The 20,120-nt window shown below is 44.3% G+C and overlaps 1 protein-coding gene across 1 annotated transcript; it reads right to left on the minus strand.

The window, feature by feature from the left end:
* Nucleotides 1–637: 637 nt before the first annotated feature.
* On the minus strand, nucleotides 638–19,857 carry LOC104290673 (lipoxygenase homology domain-containing protein 1-like; the record flags this gene model as incomplete). The annotated part of the gene is given in 6 exon segments (XM_009889796.1): nucleotides 638–815; nucleotides 817–1,116; nucleotides 3,687–3,848; nucleotides 5,251–5,386; nucleotides 6,489–6,659; nucleotides 19,675–19,857. Coding segments are annotated over 6 exon segments (1,130 nt in total), but the record flags the coding sequence as incomplete, so codon positions are not given.
* Between the last annotated feature and the right edge of the window lie 263 nt (nucleotides 19,858–20,120).

Here is a 20,120-nt window from a genome sequence, read left to right on the forward strand (position 1 = left end):
AGCACCTTGAACACAGATTTGTGCTCAGGCGATATAGAATTTCCCATGTTCCCGGCTGCTTACCTCTTCTTTCAGGTAATTGATTGTCGCTGCGCAGCTCTTTTGGGGTTCAGCCGGGCTCCTCACCGGTACCGCTTCACGGTTTTTCTCCAAGTCCCTGTTCAGGCAACATTTGTGAGGATTAAGGCATGGACTCCTATATGCAGGATCGAAATCAGCTTTATTAAGCAAGCATGTTTTTTATATACTTTTCTACCAAGGCCAGTAATTTTCTACTTTACTTGTTTATACCATCACGTACTCTAAAAGATCATGTTCCCACCGAGAAGGGAATCTCTCTTCCTTATGAGCAGCGCCTCCTTATCTAGGGAGTAGATTCACACAGCTTCATCATCTGCCAGAACAGTGCTGCAGCTGCTTATTGCTCCCTATTAGTTCTACCACACTTAACCCTTCTTTTGCCTCAGTCCCCGACATATTAGTTTTACAAAATGTTAACCCAGGAAGCACATCTTGATACAAAAAATCTCTCAATATAAAAGGTAGCATTTTAAAAAGCAAAATGCAATATAAACCAGTACAATGAGAAAAACGCGCATGCAGAAGGGACTGAAACCCTCCTGCAGTCCTGCCCTCTTCAGTTCCTAGGAAAGAGCTCCCTCCAGATTAACCCATCATACCAGTTTTCATCCAGCCACTTCCCACAGGGAAATATGGTGGTCATGCCAGGTGCTGAGTTGGTGATCTCCAACCGCTCCACCAGCCACCCTGGTGCCAGACTGCTGTTGTCGTGCTCATGACGGACTTTTTTTAGCTCCCGTGTCCAGCATTTCCAGGTAAAACCTGTTCATTTTGCCCTGCTCAAAGAGGTTCCTGAACTTCCATTTCAGCACCCACCTTCCCAAGTCCCCGTTCAACCTGAAGATGGTGATGAACACATTAGCGTCAGTCCCTGCGCCCTTTTCAAAGCCTGTGACCACGATGGTCTCGTATTTGACTGGCACCAAGCTCTGGGTTTTGCTGGCAAAGCTCTTGGTGACCTTGGCACGCTCAAAGACTTTATAGTCTCCTCTCTTGTAACACAGAGGGATTTTCACATTGCACCTGAAATAATATCTGCCGAAGGAAAATTAGCAGCATGTTAATGATATGGATGGCCAATTTATTGGGCCCCATCCCTGGAGGTGTTCAAGACCAGGCTGGATGTGGCCTTGGGCAACCTGGTCTAGTGGGAGGTGTCCCTGCGCATTGCAGGGGGGTTGGAACTAGATGATCTTTAAGGTCCCTTCCAACCTAAACCATTCTATGATTCTAAATCTTATGGACATTGATATTAAATTGCCCAATATTAATGCTGTTTCAGTACATTTCCATATATGTGCTAGCCCTAGAGTTTCTCACTAGAAAGAATAACAGACACACCGAGGCAGGATGAGCAATCAGCCCTGCAGCTAACACAGCCCAGCGCTGCTGAGTTTAACTGGTCTGAGAGCAGGGTCTCATCCATGCAGCCTTTGAAGGGAGCTCAGTGATTATCCTCACTGATAGTATGGTTAAGCTAGGAAATAGGAAAAAGGGAATAGGAAAGATGAGAGGAGAAGGTTTAAATTCCCTCTTTTCCTCATCTAGATCACCCAGACCGTCCTTAGCAGGCAAAAACAAAAGCATCGAGCACAGAACTGATAGGTACCAGATGCTGAAAGCCCTTGGCTAGGCAGTGCTGTCTGTGGGGATGTGCAGGGAGCACATAGCACATCATAAATTACCGTGTATCTGGCAGCTGTCCAGAGGCTGGAGCACTCTGCTTTTAATGATGTATTTCATTTCCAATGATGCAGATCATTTCCAAATGAGTTTTTCCCCCTCCTCCCCCTTTGCCAAATGACAGCAGGTCTTCCTGGAGGGAGTGTAGCTGTATTGCAGTGCGTGTGTGTAAAATAAACTCCTGGAGGAAGGGTTTACTGTGCTTCCAGCAGTACTGTGCTTCTTAAGCACTTCCAACACTGTTGACTTTTTCTGCAGCCAAAGTAAAGCACTCCTTTCTCTGGAAAGAAGCTTTGTAAATGAGAAATTCTGGTGGGAGCAAAATTTTAGGCTCAGGGACAGAAAAACTGCATGAGAGTGGTTGCCTGATGCTGCAGTTTTATTTCCCGGGCTACATAATATCTCATGGTCTGGAGTTATAATGGAGTATGCCAGTCTTCAAGAGGGGCAAGAAGAAAAAATATGACCTTTCTAGCCCTGGAATTTGCAGGAAAAAGGTTCTAAATACAGCCTTTTCATGTACTAAGATCTACTAAAAGACAAAAATCCCAGTATAGTTGAAAATTATTGCAGCAGCAATCTCATAGCTCTTTTAATTTGGTCTTTGGCTTGACTGTGTGGGTTTTTTTGGATGTTTGGGATCGGGAATACCTGAATCAAGAGCTTGCTCTCACGATGCAATCTGCTCCAGTTGATGCTTTGCAGAGCAAACACCACTGGGAAGTCCTGCGTCCGCAGAGCTGGAGCCCTGCTTCAGTGCAACAACAGGCTGCCGGCTTTACTGGTATCTCCTGGCTGCCCTCTTTTAATTTAATCCAGCTTTAAAAAACCTGGGACTTTATGAGAAGATCTTTGGCCTCTTCAAAACATACTATTTCAGCAGTTTCAGCATGCTCCCAATGAGTTTAGTGCATGGATTTGATTGCACAGCTGGACTTTAAGGGTTTCAGGTTTTTCCCCACCAGGGGAAAAGAACATGTTTTAGTATGTAATTGAGTTTTCATTCAGCAAATATTATTGTGGCTCTTCTGCTGGCTGATTAATTTGCTAGGTGAGGCTCTTAGCTTCTAGAAAAACCAACCACTTCAAAGATTTCTTCTTAAACATACAATTGTCTCATTTGGAACAAACTTTATATAGTTAAATTCTTTAGCAGCAATGGAAATATCACAGAGAAGAAAAGAAATCCACAATTAAATTGTAGATATTTTCTCTGAAGAGGAGTTTGTTCTGCAATGGATGATCTTCTTTGATTCCTGCATAGTCCCTGTGCTATCTGCTCGCTGAGTTGTGAACATCACCCTTTCTAAAGACAGGGCTCAGACCAAAGCCTGTAGGACCTGACGTGCTCAGGGCTCTTCAGAAATGTTCATTTTTCGGCCATGGCAGAATTCAGTCATATTCAAATCAGAGTAACTGAGCTGCATGACTGCAACCTTTCCAGTGGGCCTTTTGGACCATACCAGAAGGATCTCTTATCCAAACTGGTGTGAATCGAAGGTTCAGGTTTTGTTTTACTCTCAACTTTTTTCTGGGAGCTCTTTTTACAAGACTTACCTAAAGGCCAGTCTGTGCAGAGCATCCTACAAACACTTTAAATTTCAGTCAGTCTAAGTATTTTCCACAAGTGGAGACATTAATTTGTCATAGTTGCAAGATTCACCCAAGCCAATTTGTTTATAAACTTATCGGCACATGCAAATTCTCTTTCTAACAACTCAGAAATTGCACAGGCTAGTCAGGCAGGGATGTTCTGTACCCAACGCACCAAACAGCTTGTCCTTAGCTTTCAGAAAGGGATTAAGATTTGGTAAGACTTTCCGCTATTGCTTGTCTGAAATGCTTCAGGAGGATGCATGCAGAGCTGCTCAGCTTCCGCACGCCCTCCCGGAGTGGCCCCTTGCAGATTAGAAGGCACTTACTTGTTGCAAAGCTCCATCTCCATTACGATAATCTCTTGGACATGCCAGAAGACATCAGCTTTTGTAGATGACTTCTTCCCATCTTTTGGGCAGTGACCAACACAGATGGCTGCAATATCACCAACATTCTTTGAAGAAAACTGAAATGTGTCTGTTGCTCCCCTACAGGAAACAGGGAGCAGTTTCAGTTAGTTTCTTGAAGGCTGGCAGAGACTTGTCTCATATGGACATTAATTAATTTGCACATGGCTACCAAAGATAGAAGATAAGCCTTAAATGAAAGTCATTTGATTTAACCTACAATCATTCAACACAAAGTATAATTTCCATATTTAAATTTAGTCTTTTCTCTGATTAAGGGTGACACTGTAAATTGTTGCCACTAGGACTTTCCAGGATAAACTTGAGCTGTTCCACATACAAAATCAATTTGCCTCATTATAGATAAAGCTAAAGAATGCCTGATTTCCCCTCTGGCACTTATTCATCCTTGACAGATACTGTATCTGTTACACATCTACCCACCATAGCTGTTTTAAATTTGCTAGTTCAGCCACCCTTCCTGAAGCTCAGCTTGGAAACAGTTTAGAGAAACAATAGGTCTCTGTCAAACCCTTGGCTAGCTCCCTGTCATGCCCCCTGCGTATCTGTTAGGTTTATCTCCTCAGACTCATCCTTATTCCAACCTGCCTCCAAGGATGGACTATGACTAATGCTTTGGAGCGTGGTGTCTTTAACTCCACTGTAGACACCATCAGCTGAAGGTCAGAAGGAAGCTCCTCCAAATCTTGCATGTTTCACATGAAATCTCATCCATTCATACTAGAGTCCACATCATCTGTCATTTCACCTTCCTTTAGAGAGCCACAAGAAAAACTTTTCCTCCCTGCAAAGCAACATAACATCAGCAGTGTCCATGACTTTGAAGAGGTTCCCATCTCCTAAGGACGTGCTGTGTCCTTAAACAAAGTAGAAAACCCATCTCACATCTAGAGCACTTTGGTCCCGCATGGGAGAAGGAATCTGCCTCATGATGTGCCTCCAGCTTGTCTGTGCATGAGGCTGATATTTGGCTTTCCTCATGCGACAGTGATCTTTCAGCCTTATCCCCTAGATTTGTCTGGAAAGTCAAATCTGAGCAGCTCTGACAACATTTAGCCTCCAACTATTTTTACTTCCTCTCTGATTCCCACTGCCAGTGAGATACTGTAAAAGGAAATAAAACTACCTCCAGCTTCCTTCTGCTCCTCCCAGCTCAAAAATACACAGCCTCCCTGGGGGCTCGCCAGAAGCTTGTTTGTATGTACTAATACAAAAGGACGGACACACACACACATCATCTACATTTCCTTTTACCAAATGCCTTTTTCTTATCATTTTAAAACTTGCTCTGTGTCTGCCCATCAGAAATTCCAGGTGAGAAACCATTAGGCTTTTTGGAAGGGGCATGAGAAACAGCATGGCACAAACACAACCCTGTAGACCACCCTGAAGAAGAGGTGGCATTTGTGGAAGACACACAGCTGGTGGAGAGTTTTTCTAGCCCACTATCCAGTCCCACTACTTTTCAAATCTCCTTTTCTTGGAGTTTTCCAAAAGAAATTCTTTCGAGTGGCCCATCTTTCCTTCTAAGATGATCCAGATGATTTCCTTCGTTTCTGCATCCTCTCTGTCGCTTGTTACTGTGACAATCTCATAGGCTTTAAAGCATAATTAACACACACATTAAACAGAAAAGGAAGAGCAGATGGCCAGAAAGATCTCTTCATTTGGCTGTCACTTTGCTTAAAAACTTTCTTCCTAATATTTGTCACAGCACACAAGAAAGCATTTGCAAAATAAGGACGGAACCACACTGAAATCTGTGGGACTCTTGACTTCTATGTGCTTTGAATTTCATGCAGGGATAGAGTACATGAAATATATGAGTACTGCTCGATCAGCTAGCAAGAGTAGATGGAGCTGCTCTTGAACAAGCTGTGTCCAGCTCCCTGCTGTGCTAAACACTTTTTAACACAGCCCAAATCCTACAGTTTTTTTGCCACTGTTCCTAACAGGGACAGTGAAGGTATCCATGTACCCCACAGGATGTGCTCAAATGCTACGGTGGCACATAAGTACCCAACATGGCAACCACAAGGCTGTTTTCTTGCAGGGGCAGGGTGAAATCACACTGAAGTAATGTGATTATTGACCCTCCAGGACTCATCTGAAGGAGAGCACTGTGGTGCAGAAGTTCTTGAGATGCACTTTGCATATCATCAGTGCAGTTAAATAACTCTTGCTCACCGCATTAGACACCAATGTAATTACCTTGGACTCAGTGGAATTACCCAGAGCAGACCCAGGGCTATGAAGTGTTAAGCTCAGCCGCCATGTTCAGCTGGGATACTTGAGCTAGTAGCCCAGAACATGTTAAGGAGGAATCTGGAGCAATGTTACTTACAAAGCTTTAAGGACTAAACTTATTTTCCACCTCAAAGACTCAAGCCCATTATTTCTAATGAGACCATAACCATGTGTCCTCATGGCTTACTGCTGGACTGAACGATTGCAGATGGGCCCCTCTTAAGTTTCAACCCAGAATGAGATCTTTTTCTTCCTCATAAATCCTGATTTGTTTCTTTCTTATCACAGCATTGTACTTTTGAACTAAAGAGTATCTTAAGTAATTCAACCCTTAAAGCCTGTAAATACCAACACCTATTGCATGGGAACCCTCAGTGGAGCAGTTTGCAGAAGATATGGTCCTATGGCCTCTGAGGTCCCTCAGCAAATGCCACAAGTCAACTCTAAACTTACTGGTCCGTTCCTTCAGTTCCAGGATGTCATTATTGGCACAAGCCAGTTCCCTTATGAGCTGCCCATCGTCTTCCCCTTTAGCCAGCCAGCGATCACACTGGAAGTGAAATGTCTTGTCCATGGCAGAGTCCGTAACGTCAATATATTCCGAGTGCCAACTTGGTGTGATTCCTAGTAAAACAACAAAATAAAAAAGATTTTTATATTTTCACAAAACTTGGGTAAGAAGGTGAGATATCTCTCCTTAGGAGCACCCTGCTGGTTCTAGAAATGATCTATATTTGCTTCAAATAACATCACCAGTGAACATGATGTTCTGATACCAAAAGCAATGACACCCTGCTCAAGACCATAATCTGATCCCCCTTCTAGAGTCAGGCCATGCTTTTGAGGGACTCACTGGCTTTTGATCAGATATAAGGATGTTTGAGCATGGTCCCAGATAAGCTAGATTTTAAGCTCTTTGGGCAAGGGGCCATCTCGTGTCCTTGCCTAGCACTTTGCACAAGATGGGGCTTCTGCAATACCAGTAACAGCAGCAGTGAGCAGGGAGAGCCAGGGCCAGAGCGCCTCCTCTCAGCACACCAACAGAGGAACCATCCCAGGGAGAAGCACTACTGTGGCTTAGGGACAACAAACCATTACAAAGCGCCAGAGCAATTAGGGCCCTGCAGAACTCTTTTGCCAGGGCCAGAAGCATGAAATGTCCTGGAAATCAGATGGTTTGGGTGTAAAATTTCATGGAGCAACTTCTTTCACAGAAACCACTGCTGATTCTTCCTTCCATTTTAAGGGAAACATGAAGCCTTGAAGCCAAAAAAAAGATAGGAGTTCACATTCCAGCTAAGCCCCATCCCTCCACCACACATGTCCGTAGTTATTATAAAAGACACAGCAGTGTGTGCATGGTTTGTGGGGGTCCCTTCATGTCTTGGGAGTGCTAGTTGACCACAGGTTGTAGGGTTTAGTGTCTTTCTCTATGGCCCCCAAACCTTTCATATTTGGATTTGAGGGTCAGAAAGTAGATTGCAACTTGTTCCTCTGACTCTACCAGCTAGCACATGCAAGGAAATTACCCATGCTATCCTGATCTTGCCAAGCAACCACAGTGAATTCACTAATGCTGTAACTGGCCATGAACATAGGACAGACTAAGATTGGATGCTCCAGCAGGGATGACCGAATCACCTAACTTTTGCCTTGGGGACTTCTGAAGAGTCATAGCTCCCTTTTAGTTTTCTACTTTTTTTTTTTTTTCCTCTCCCCAGTGGAAAAGCAACTTGAAAATGAAGAAAAGAGCATTTGGGAACATTTTCTTGATTTCTTTGTTGAAATAGAAGAAGCCCTTGTTGAACTTGGGTGGATGGAAGGTTCTGACAGTTCTACTTAAAAGACAAAGAAAGGTTATGTTCATAATGAGAGATCTCTGCTGACTTATTATTTACATCCCAGAGACGCTAAACAGCTCTTGCGCTTCCAAGAACTCACTGACATGTGCCTACTTCCTTAGTTTGCAAATATTAATCTTTTTTTAGCCCTGAAAAGAAAATGATGGCACCTTTTTGAGTTATGTCAACAAGTCACCCTGCTCCTGTGGACTGCAATCCCTCCACAATTTGTGTTGGCAGTTCTCTACCAGCCTCCCTGTGTTGTACTTTGGCTTCCTGAACCTTCTTCAATCTAGGAAATCACCCACTACAAAGCACAGACCTCAACCAAAGACACCACTTGCCCCTTAAATTCTAATTTAGGGGGCACAGAACTGCAGAATCATTGCGGCTGGAAGACACCTCTGGAGACCCTTTAGTCCAACCCCTTGCTTAGAACAAGGTCAGCTAAAGCAAGTTGCTCAGGGCTGTGTCCAGTCAGGTTTTGATTATCTCCAAAGATGGAAACTCCACAACCTCTCTGGGCAACCCGTGCCAGTGTTTGATTATCTGTGCAGAGAAAAAAGCTTTTTTCTTATGTTTTAATGGAATTTCCTGAATTTAAATTTGTGCCCATTGCCTCTTGTCCTGTCACTGGGCACTGCTGAGAAGAGTCTGACTCCATCTTCTTTACTCCCCCCATCAGATACTTGTACACACCAATAAAATTCCCCTGAGCTTTGTCTTCTCCAAGTTAAACAGTCCCAGATCTCTCAGCTGCTCCTCACACAACAGATGCTCCAATTCCTTAATCATCTTTGTGGCCCTTCACTGGACTCTCTCCAGTACACTCATGTCTCAAACTGGGAGGACAGTGCCATGTGCCAATGACAAGACCTGTGCAAATGCCATGGGTGCAGGACCCAGGCAGGGGGGTTGGATGCACCACCCAAACATGCACGAACTCCTCCAGGCTCCAGTAGCAGAACAAGGGAATGAAAGGGTTTTGGGGGTGAGCTGGCATGTGATACCCTCACAGATCCTCACCAGTTTGCTGCCTCCTGGGCAGATCTTATCAAGTTCCCCAGGGCTCCCACCACTCTCTAACTGGAGCAACTTGCTCTTTGGTGCTGTTTGGAAATTTATTATAAACATGTTGGCAGTTTCAACCGTTAATCTTTTTGGCGGGCTCGTTTCCATTTAAGTTCAATGAAAGTCTCTGCAACATATTCAGGAGGCTGCTCTGCTTCCATCAAAACTTTAGTTAAAACAGTACAGGATGAAAGAAAGAAAACATCCCATCCTTCTCCAGCAAGAGAGATCAGGATAGAATAAATTGTTGATCTTCGTCCTGTTGCCAGCAGTGAACGGCATGACTGGGACAGGATCAGTGCTAAGCAGTGGTATGATGGGAGAGACTGAATGAGATGCACATACCCTCCTCCCTCTTCTCTGGCCAGGTCCCAGCAGCTGCCTCACCAGCAAGCTGCTGCAAAAACCTGCTCTTTTATCACAGGGAGAGATGGGCCAGAGCTGACTTTCCAGCACGTGTTGGAGTTGAGGGCAAAGCAAGCACAAATTGCAGCTTTTTCTGATGCTCCCTGCAAAAGATGCATTTATCAGCTCTGGGCTATTTAAAGAGCAAGCTTTAGGTTCTGTCAGGGGTTCAACAGGAGGCTACTGCCTCAAAGCATCCTCCTGCTTTAAGGAAAAAATAGTTCTCTTCCCTCTCACTAGAATTGGTCTTTCCTTTTTCTTGTTTTTCTTCCTGATGATTAGCAATTTAAATTGGACTGGGAGACCTGGAAGCTGTAGAAGTATCCTGTATTGCTTTTCATTTCTTGAGATAAATGATTCACCCCAGGCGAATGCTATACTGGTTATGGGCAGAGCAGCACATCTTCCTGCCCTGCCCATGTCCCCCGGTGCCAGGAGGGGTGTCACATCAAGGCTTTCACTGCCACAGCATTAAACTCTACTTAAAAGCTGATATGGAAATGGAAGGATTGGTTTGGGGCTGAAGTATTGGTTTTCTCTTGTTTCAGACTGGGAAAAGATACGTTTAATTTCTGTTTGCATTGATCTAGAAAAAAACATCAAGTCCCGTTATGCACAGAGTCTAAATGTGAGACTTCCCCTCCATTGAGCTGGCTCTGCATGCCAGGGGGCACATCAGTGGAAGGAGAAAGAAGAAACTGCATTTGCAGAATCCCTTTTCAGGTCATGAAATCCTGGTTTCAGGATATTATCCCATTTCCACCTTCTGTTCCTGTATGGCTTTTGCAGAGCAATGGGCTCAGAGACATTACAGCACCTAAGAAACAACAGAAAAGGAAACTACATCCCGTATGGACGCAACCCCAGAGGCATCAAATCCTCAATGACAAGCTGGTTTATGGAGTGGGCATCAGCGAAGGAGTGTGGAAGAGGAACCAGAGTAGTAGTGTGGACATAGCAGGATGGAAGGACTTTCCTAGGTCCTATCCAGTGCTCACACAGCCTGACTATGCCGGAGGATCTCTGCAGCAATGGCTCATCATCCTTTTCCCTGGATGCTGTTGGATGGTGGATCCTGATCTACCGTGAAAGGCACAGCTGCTCCATCACTTGACTTTCAGGGCTTGTAGAAGAGCCAAAGCAGATCTGTTTGTATCCCTTTGGCACCTTGACCAACAGTACCAGGAGAACAAGGGCTCAGGCCCAAATCAAGGGCACAAATGCCTTGGAGGGCATCATGGGCTTTTCTGCAGTGACCCCAGTACAAACCAGGACCACTACATTTGTCTCTGTTACTGCTTTGGGACAGAAGGGAAGAAAAAGTACATATATGAGCAGTTCCTGCTTGAATATGCAGGTCTCAGTCTTTAAAATGGTTTGGCCACCACTGTGCCTTTGTGGAAGATCCCCTATCACCATAACAAGTGTTCAATGTTTGTAACAAAAGATACGTCACTCCAGGCCTGTTTTGCTGCCATCGAAATCCCCAGCAGCAAACCTGCCCTAATAAAACTCGTGGCTGTGCCATGTAGGCTCTTTGATGGTCCGCAGCTGGAAGTGACATTTTCAATACTGTGCAAAACATTTCAAATGTAATTAGAGGAGGAGAAGAGCTTTGGGGAAAACAGAATCACTTTGCTTGCTTTACTCTGGCAGTTGTATAATTTAGTTGGCTGATGCTGGGCAAGGACCCTCTGTGTCCATCTGCAAGGTCTTCACAGGATCATTTTGCCTTTTTCCCAGGTGATGCTAAAAGCCTGTGCTTTCCTGACGCTGGACAGACAGGTTGTATTGTAAGCTCCTTGTCATGCATTTCTGCAGTGATTAGCACAATAGAGTCTGACTTTAGAAGTAGTAGATGTAACACAGATAATGAAGTTACTGCTTCATTTAACTAAAACCCCCATCTGCAGCACCAGAAGTTTCCTTAGCCCCTCTTGGGAACAGCCACCACTCGCCCCAGCATATATTCACCCCTTAAATATTAAGCTGTTCTAACACATGCAGAAACATGGGAGGATGGGAGAAAAAGAGTGAGAATGAACCAAGTCTGGTGGGTTCACCACTCAGTCACCAGGCACCTGGTCCCTGACCTTGCTTTAGTGAATATTAACTATTCCATGCAAAGCAAGAGCTGGTGGGATCAAATCCCTGCTGGTAGAACCACATCCAGGCTTGGATGCACATTTGTCTATGGAAGTTAAACTGTCTCCACTCTTTGCAGCCATATTAATTGGTTTTCCATTCTATCCCTTGTCTATCTGTAGCAGATCTTCTTTGATTTGGTTTTGAAAACGGTTGATGCCTGATCAAGGACAAAAGTTGTCATTACTGGTGCTTATAGGAGTAAAAGAAAAATCCTGCTTGGGACATTGACTGCTCAGGGGCCAGTGAAGAATTGCTGCTGCCCAGCCATTCACAACCATCATCCAGCACTGCTCAGCACCCTAATTGCATTTTTTTTTCTTTTCACATTTTCTAAAATTATAAAGTAATGACCATTGCAAAGACAGTTCATCAGCCTTGTGTCTTCTGACATTATTTATTCCCTGCCCGGTTAGATGATCATCCATCCCTAAACTCCACCACATGAGACATCACCCAGAAAGTGGTGGGAGTTTTGATAGCAGCTTCAGATTGCTAGAAATTGAGTTTTAATTGTGAGGTGTTAAAATCATAGCATCTAGCTGTGCATCAGTACATCTCAAAACTCTTTAAGAAGGTGAATAATTTTTATCCCTAATTTACATAATTGAAAATGAGGTACAGGGATGTCATTTACACAAGGTCATTCAGCAAGCCAGTGGCAGAATAAAAATAGATCCATTTTGTATATCTCTCCTTTAGGATTATGTTAGTTCACAGTTAGTTATTGAGGCATACTTGATGCAAAAGCATTTAGCGAGGGTGCAGGATAATTTGTCCCCAAGAGGGGCAAAGAAGGCTTGTTGAAAAGGGAAGCTTTTACTGAATGGATACAGCTATATCTGGCCTTTTGGGCTCTTTCCACTCTGTAGTGAAGGGTTCTGCAGTTACAGGAGATTGGGAAGAAATGAATCACTGCACAAGGTCAACACTGAAGTCTTCACCTTCTCTCCAAGCCTGCTGTTTTGTTTGCTTACATCTTTTTTTTTTTTTTTTCTACTTTATGTCAACTCTGGACTGTGAGATCTTTGCTATGTCTTCTGCTTGTGCTATAATGCCTGTAGCACATCTTTGTGATAGGACATGTAAAACAGGATGATACCATGAATGCTAATTTGTTTTTTATCATAAATCGTGAAGAGAGAGTAACTGTTTCTTCCCAGCTCTTCTGCTATTCTAATTATGGAGCTGTTTTCCAAAACCAATAGTTGGCTTCTTTTGCTCGTCCTAGAGGGTTGTTACCCATGTTGGTTCTTTTAATGCTGTATTCAGTGTTTTATATAAAGTGAAGATACTTGGAACAGATTTTGATGCTTATGTCCTACAACAGACCTCATAAGTCAACTGTTCAGACCGAAGTCACTTGGTTTGTTCAGTTTAGAGAAGAGAAGGTGCCCTCATCACAGTCCACAGCTTCCTCATGGGGGGTAGCGGAGGGGGAGGTGCTGATCTCCTCTCTATGGTGACCAGCAATAGGACAACAAGAAATCTTTCTATAGATACATTAGCAGCAAAAGAAGGGCCAGGGAGAGCATCCATCCTCTATTAGATGCAGGGGGAAACATGGTGACTGGATGAGGATAGGGCTGAGGTGCTTAATACCTTCTTTGCCTCAGTCTTTAGTAATACGACCAGTTGCACTCTGCGGATGCAACCCCCTGAGCTAGAAGATAGAGACCGGGAGCAGGATGATCCCCCTGCAATCCAGGAAGAAATGGTCAGTGACCTGCTGCAGCACATAGACATACACAAGTCTATGGGACCGGATGGAATCCACCCAAGAGTTCTAAGAGAGCTGGTGGAGGTGCTCACCAAGCCACTTTCCATCATTTTCCAACAGTCCTGGCTGGGTCTATGGGACCGGATGGAATCCACCCAAGAGTTCTAAGAGAGCTGGTGGAGGTGCTCACCAAGCCACTTTTCATCATCTTCCAACAGTCCTGGATGACTGGGGCGGTCCCAGCAGATTGGAAACTAGCCAATGTGACACCCATCCACAAGAAGTGCCGGAAGGAGAATCCGGGAAACTACAGGCCTGTCAGTTTGACTTTGGTGCCAGGGAAGCTGATGGAGCAGATCATCCTGAGTACCATCATGCAGTATGCACAGGACAACTGGATGATCCGGAACAGTCAACATGGGTATATGAAAGGCAGGTCCTGCTTGACTAACCTGATCTCTTTCTACAACATGGTCACCCGCTTAGTGGATGAGGGAAAAACTGTGGATGTTGTCTATCTGGACTTTAGTAAAACCTTTGACATCGTTTCCCATAGCATTCTCCTGGAGAAACTGGCTGCTCATGGCTTGGATGGGTGTACTCTTCACTGGGTAAAAAACTGTCTGGAAGGCCGTGCCCAGAGAGTTGTGGTGGTGAATGGAGTTAATTCCAGTTGGCGGCCAGTCACAAGTGGTGTCCCCCAGGGCTCAGTTCTGGGGCCAGTCCTGTTTAATGTCTTTATCAATGATCTGGATGAGGGGATCAAGTGCACTGTCAGTTTGCAGATGACACCAAGCTGGGTGGGAATGTTGATCTGCCTGAGGGTAGGGAGGCCCTGCAGATAGACTAGATCGATGGGCCAAGGCAAACTGTATGAGTTTCAATAAGGCCAAATGACAGGTCTTACACTTTGGCCACAACAACCCCCGCCAACACTACAGGCTTGGGGAGGAGTGGCTGGAAAGCTGCTCAGCAGAGAGGAACCTGGGGGTGTTGATTGATAGCTGTTTGAACATGAGCCAGCAGTGTGCCCAGGTGGCCAAGAAGGCCAACAGCATCCTGGCCTATATCAGGACTAGTGTAGCCAGTAGGACCAGGGAGGTGATTGTCCCACTGTACTTGGCACTAGTGAGGCCGCATCTTGAGTACTGTGTTCAGTTTTGGGCCCCTCACCACAAGAAGGACATTGAAGCTCTGGAACATGTCCAAAGAAGGGCAACAAAACTGGTGAGGGGTCTGGAGCACGTCTTATGAGGAGCAGCTGAGGGAGTTGGGGTTGTTTAGCCTGGAGAAAAGGAGGCTCAGGGGAGACCTTATTGCTCTCTACAACTATCTGAAAGGAGGTTGCAGAGAGGTGGGATTTGACCTGTTCTGTCAAGTAACAGGTGATAGAACAAGAGGAAATGACTTCAAGTTGCGCCAAGGGAAGTTTAGATTGGATATTAGGAAGAATTTCTTTACTGAAAGGGTCATCAGGCATTGGAAAGCATTACCCAGGGCAGTGGTGGAGTCCCCATCCCTGGAGGTATTTAAGGGTCGTGTAGATATAGTGCTCAGGGACATGATTTAGTGGTGGGCTTGTCAGTGTTAGGTTAATGATTGGACTAGATGATCTTACAGGTCTTTTCCAATCTAGGAGATTCTGTGATTCTGTGACAAGAGGAAATGGAATGAAGCTGCGTTAGGGAAAGTTCAGATTGGACATTAGGAAAAGGTTCTTCACTGAGAGGATGGTTGGTCACTGGAACAGGCTTCCCAAGGAAGCGGTCACGGCATCAAGCCTGTCAGAGTTCAAGGAGCATCTGGACAATGCTCTTAGTCGTATGGTTTAGTTTTATGTAGTCCTGCGAGGAGCAGGGACTTGGACTTGATGATCCTTATGGGTCCCTTCCAACTCAAGATATTCTATGATTCTATGACTGTTGAATGTAAAGAAGAAACCTGCCATTGAAGAGAGAGGAAGGTGCATGGCATGTGAGGAGGGCTCTGCAAATCAGTGCTGGGGTCTCCCGAGGAGCTGAAGCCAAATTTGGGCAATCTGAAGGACTAAGGAGCCACGGCATGGTTGCTGGCATGCTACAAAGGTCTGCAGCTTGCATGCCCATTTGTGCCTTATCTAAGGTGTTGACTTCAGTCCATCCAGAAAGATGTAGGAGTTGACGTTGTCTTCCTCTGTACTGAGCCATCAACAAAACAGGGGGGATGATGGACTCTCCTCTCCTTGGGCAATTTTACGCATCTATTTCTCTTCCTCTCGTTTTCTATTTAAAGCAGAAACTATTCAACAAATCTGCCCCATGCATCAACAGTTTATGAGACAACAGTCAAGCGCTGAGAAAAGGGCTTAGAAAAGCCCTTCTCAAGACTGATAGCTGAGAAAATCCTTACAAAGGGCTAAAAAAGCAGATCTTTAGTTGTTTTTTTTTAAATAATTTATGGCCTACAAGTGCCCAAAAGGCTCTAATCATGCCCGTGGATTGCAGAAACATATCTCTGGAAAAGCCATGTGCTGCAAGTTCAAGGCCTGTGCAATTTAAGATCTGATCCAAGATACTGTTCCTTAAAAAGGTAGTTCCTTCAGATAAAGGAAAGGAAAAACAAGGGTATACTAATGTTTTTGACTTGGGTCCAAACCAAGAGATGGGAATAAGATACTTTCTTCCAGAATGGTGATTTAGTCCTTAAACCAGAGAAAAAAATAAGGCCTGTATTTAGAAAGCCAGCATTTCTACAGACCTACAGACACTGATCTTGCATAAATGTAGAAGTAAATGAACTGAGATATGAGAAAATACATAGTGCCTATCTGAGATCAGGAGATGGGGAGTCTGGAAATGATCAAATTTTCTCAGGGAGTCTAAATATATTAGGTTGAACATCAGTGCCTCAAAGTAAACAGGGGCAAGATAAAAAGACATGGAGAAAAACTTTAAACTAAATTTCATTCACAGCAATTCATTGTTACCAGACTCTTGCTGGTGAGCTCTAAACATCTAAAAAATCAGGAACAAGTTCCTTGAAATTGCAGTTGCGAATTCTCTAAACTGCCTGTTTTCAAATGAGCACCTAATTCCTACCTAATCAATTAAGTCAGAGGAATTAAATGGGGGCTTCATTCCTCCTGTAAACCTCATACAGAGATGCCACTCAGCAGTTTTTGTGGGGAAAAAGTAATTTAAAAGCATTAAAGTGGGACCATAAAACTGACATGCTTTTCCAGAGGAGGCAAACACGGTGTTCGCGATTTAAAGACCTTCTGACAGTCTTTGCCTTTGCAGTTACTGTCTCTTCAACTCTGCACACCCCACTCCAGTCAAATTCCAGTGAAAGGATAAACAAAAGTGGGATGTGAACTGGGAGTGAAGCCACTGCAGCAAAACTTTGCTGATGGGGACAGATGCTGAGCTGGACTTCATGGCAAAGTAGCCATCTTGAGCAAGCTATTTAAATGTATTTTATCCTGAAACGGGTACAGGTTGGTTGACTTCTTGCTGGGACCAGGTGATGTCTGAAAGAGAAAGAAGCCTTGTGATGGTTAGTAGTTCCCTTAACTACCCCCTAGGTGCTAAAGGCACCTAATGTGAGTCAAAACAGGCTGATGCTGTCATTGAGGCTGATTATTAAGAAAATCAGGAAAAGAACATCAACCATGTTCCAAGTATTCAGCATGTGAGGAGCAATCATGTTGGCCAGTGTGAGGTTGTGTCTTCCACAGACCATTGGCAGAGAACTGTTTCATCCAAAAAAGAAAAAAAACTAAGGAAAGAATGATCAACATCTGATGCCTCAAAGTAATGGTAAATGCAAGCACATTTTTATTTAATACCCAAAGTCCCCCAAGCATCTGACAAAAATGATACATGACCCTTGATCCTTGACCCCACTACTCCTTTCCAAAAAATAGAGCCAGGATTTTCTAACCAGCGGCACAGCCAATTTATATAAATTATATATAGAGAGGAGGCATATATGCAAAGGATAGCTATAGCCTGGGATCCCAGCAGTCATAAATACTCTACCCGCCCAACAAGCTGTCATATTGCATTGTGTGAAGTTTTAGATAGGATATGCCTTTCACATGACTAATGCAAGAACAATGAAGACAACATATGTTATGATTTAAACTACAGTTGTCCTTCTTTATGGGGGGAGAAAACAAGTACATTTTTTCTGAACAAAACCTGAGCATGTTGTTTGTCCAAGGCTTAACCCTGCAGTCAGCTAGGTCTGGTAAAAGCCCTATTAACTATTATTTATAAATGGAAACCAGTGAGATGTGGGAAATAAGGAAAGAGAGTATGATGTTGCAATGTGTATTTATATTCATAAATATGAAGTATTTTTTTCAGGTTCTGGACACATGGTTTACTATTTTATCTGACTTGTGGTGGCTATCTGGGTACATGCTCTTAGTCCACAGCAAATTTAAACTAATTGAGCCTATTTACTGCTTAGCCTAAGGCTAAACTCTGTTACTTCCCTTTGCCACTAACCAAGAGCATGCAGATAGCAATTACCATAGCTCAGCTGCAATGTGGTAACTCCCCAACCTGTATCAACAAAATCATCAGTGGCATGGAGAAGGTGAACCGGGATCACTTGTGCAAGAAGGAAAAGGCAGCAAAACCACCTAGATCAAAAGTGTTTGCTTGTCACTCAGCATAGAGCAGACCCATGGGACTTCATTGCCATGGGATGCCATGGGTGCTAAATGTCTCCTGGAGAGTTTGGACAAGCACTCAAATGAGAAAAATCACTGAAAATTACTTAATGGACAAAAATGATATCCAGTTCAGGAGATGCCCTGAGCTACACATAGTAAGACGCAGAGGACTGGGGAAGGATTACACATGCTCGCTCAGTTCCTCCTCTTCCTCAGGCAGCCAGTGATGCTGCTGTTGGAAACAGCTGCTGGGCTCGACAGACCCTCGGTCTGACCCAGTTCTCATCTTGCTACAACCCAAACTGTTTGTGTGCCTGAGCCCTAAGGATCAGCTCTGATCTGGTGGGTGGATTTCATTTTGTTAGCATGACCAGTCACCAGGGAGCCACAATGCCTCTTGAGCAAAACGTTCTTTTTGTAGACGTTTTAGCTGGTAATATATTTGAAAACAAATTTGCAAGTCCATGTTGATTTCTTGCTGCTCTCAGAAGGACATCCAAGCCATCCTTGCAACTGCAGAGATGCCTGTTTGCTGAGCTAAAACTAGTGGGTATTTTGACAGCCCTTTCTGTTTCTGCATCCATGTTGCAGATTCAGGGAGTGTTTTGGCAACTAAAAACAAGTAAAAGCAGCTCCCTTACTGCATTCAGCACCAGCTATATAACATGATATTACAGAGGTTAATCAACTAAATTGTCCTGTGTTTTAGGAGTGATAAATACAAGCCCAAAGCTTGCAGTGGCTGGAAATAAACAATCAGGTGGATGGTTGTATTTCCCATATTTCACAACAGATAGAGGCTACAATAAGATTTCTTTTCTTTCTTTTTTTTTTTTTAATAAAAATAAGGAGGTAAACTTCCAGTGGGAGGGCCTGATCTTTTATTAATATTGTGTGAAATGCAGCCTTCCTCATCTGCCACAACCTGGAGAAGTCAAGATGATGATGGCCAGGATGTGTCCATACTGACATATAACCCCAGCCCAGCCATAAACCAGCTGCCTCAGTACAACCAGGTAACGACCAGGTAGTCCTGCTGCCATTCCTCCCAGGACTTCGATAAATACTACTGCCCAAACCGCCTTGTTAATACTGACCCAGGTGGGTCTATGGGAGCCATCAAGCTTCACCTTTGGGCTGCAGCAAGGGCTTGCCATTAGCAAGCAAGTCATGGTTAATGCAAGATCCTCTCTTTTAGATGAAGATGGGATGGGATGAGATGTCATCACAGCAGTGTGAGTGATGCATTTGTTACAAGATGCTGCTTGGTGCCTGAATAACAACACAAATGACTATGACGGTGGTACTGAGTGCTGCTCTGATGTTTGTGAAACCAGTTAGGATGTTCAGCAGCAGGAAACTGTCAGAATCTCTCTCAGCAGGGCACTGCACACTCACCAGCTGATGTAGTGATTTTAATAAAGACAGACACAGATCTTTATTTCTATCTTCTAAAGCTCACTATGTTATGCCAGGCTGCATTACTCCATGTGTCGGTATCAGGCTGATAGCATTAAATTGCTAGGAAAGTGCTATATTGGCCTGTGAAAAAGGTACTGCATTAATAGAGTCAGTGTGTTGGGATAACAGGCTGGATGGCTTTGCTTTGGAAGAGCTATCATTATCTGTGCTGCAGTGGTGGCTGTAAGCTCAGGCTGAAGCTGGGGACCCATTAGAGGAGATACACCAGCACGTGGGGAGATGGGGGTATGTCTAGACAGGCAAGAAGGTTGCCTTTCCTCAAGTAAAAACATTGTCCCAACCTTTCCCACCCCCTCAAGTCACCACCCTGACCTTTGTTGTTGTGCCAGATCCACACTTTGCAGAGATCTCCCAGGCTCAGCATGTCAGAGAAGTTGAATTTGTCCATCTGGTTCCTCTCAAACTTTTTAGACTTGGACTCCTTCAGAGCCAGGGTCCCGCTGTCCCTGTTCTCCCCAAACAGGATCAAGGACACATTGGCATCAGTACCTGCTCCTGGAAGGAGAGAGCAAGGCACTTTGTCACAAGTTGACACCCAGCCCCCAATTGCATGGAAATGGAGGCAGCAAAGACAGGCAGTGGCTGCAGAGGTTGCAGTTATGATCAGGTTTCTCTGGGCACAGCCAACGCATTTCAGTGAATTTGTGCAGGATCCTGCAAGGAGGACACCACATGGTAGCTAACAAGCCACCCTTCCAGCCCATCCCCCAAATACAGCTGGAGCACTTCGCCCTTGCATTCAAGGTATGGTGACCATG

The sequence above is a fragment of the Charadrius vociferus genome, unplaced genomic scaffold (genome assembly GCF_000708025.1).
Source record: "Charadrius vociferus isolate BGI_N301 unplaced genomic scaffold, ASM70802v2 scaffold688, whole genome shotgun sequence".
Classification (NCBI taxonomy): Eukaryota; Metazoa; Chordata; class Aves; order Charadriiformes; family Charadriidae; genus Charadrius; species Charadrius vociferus.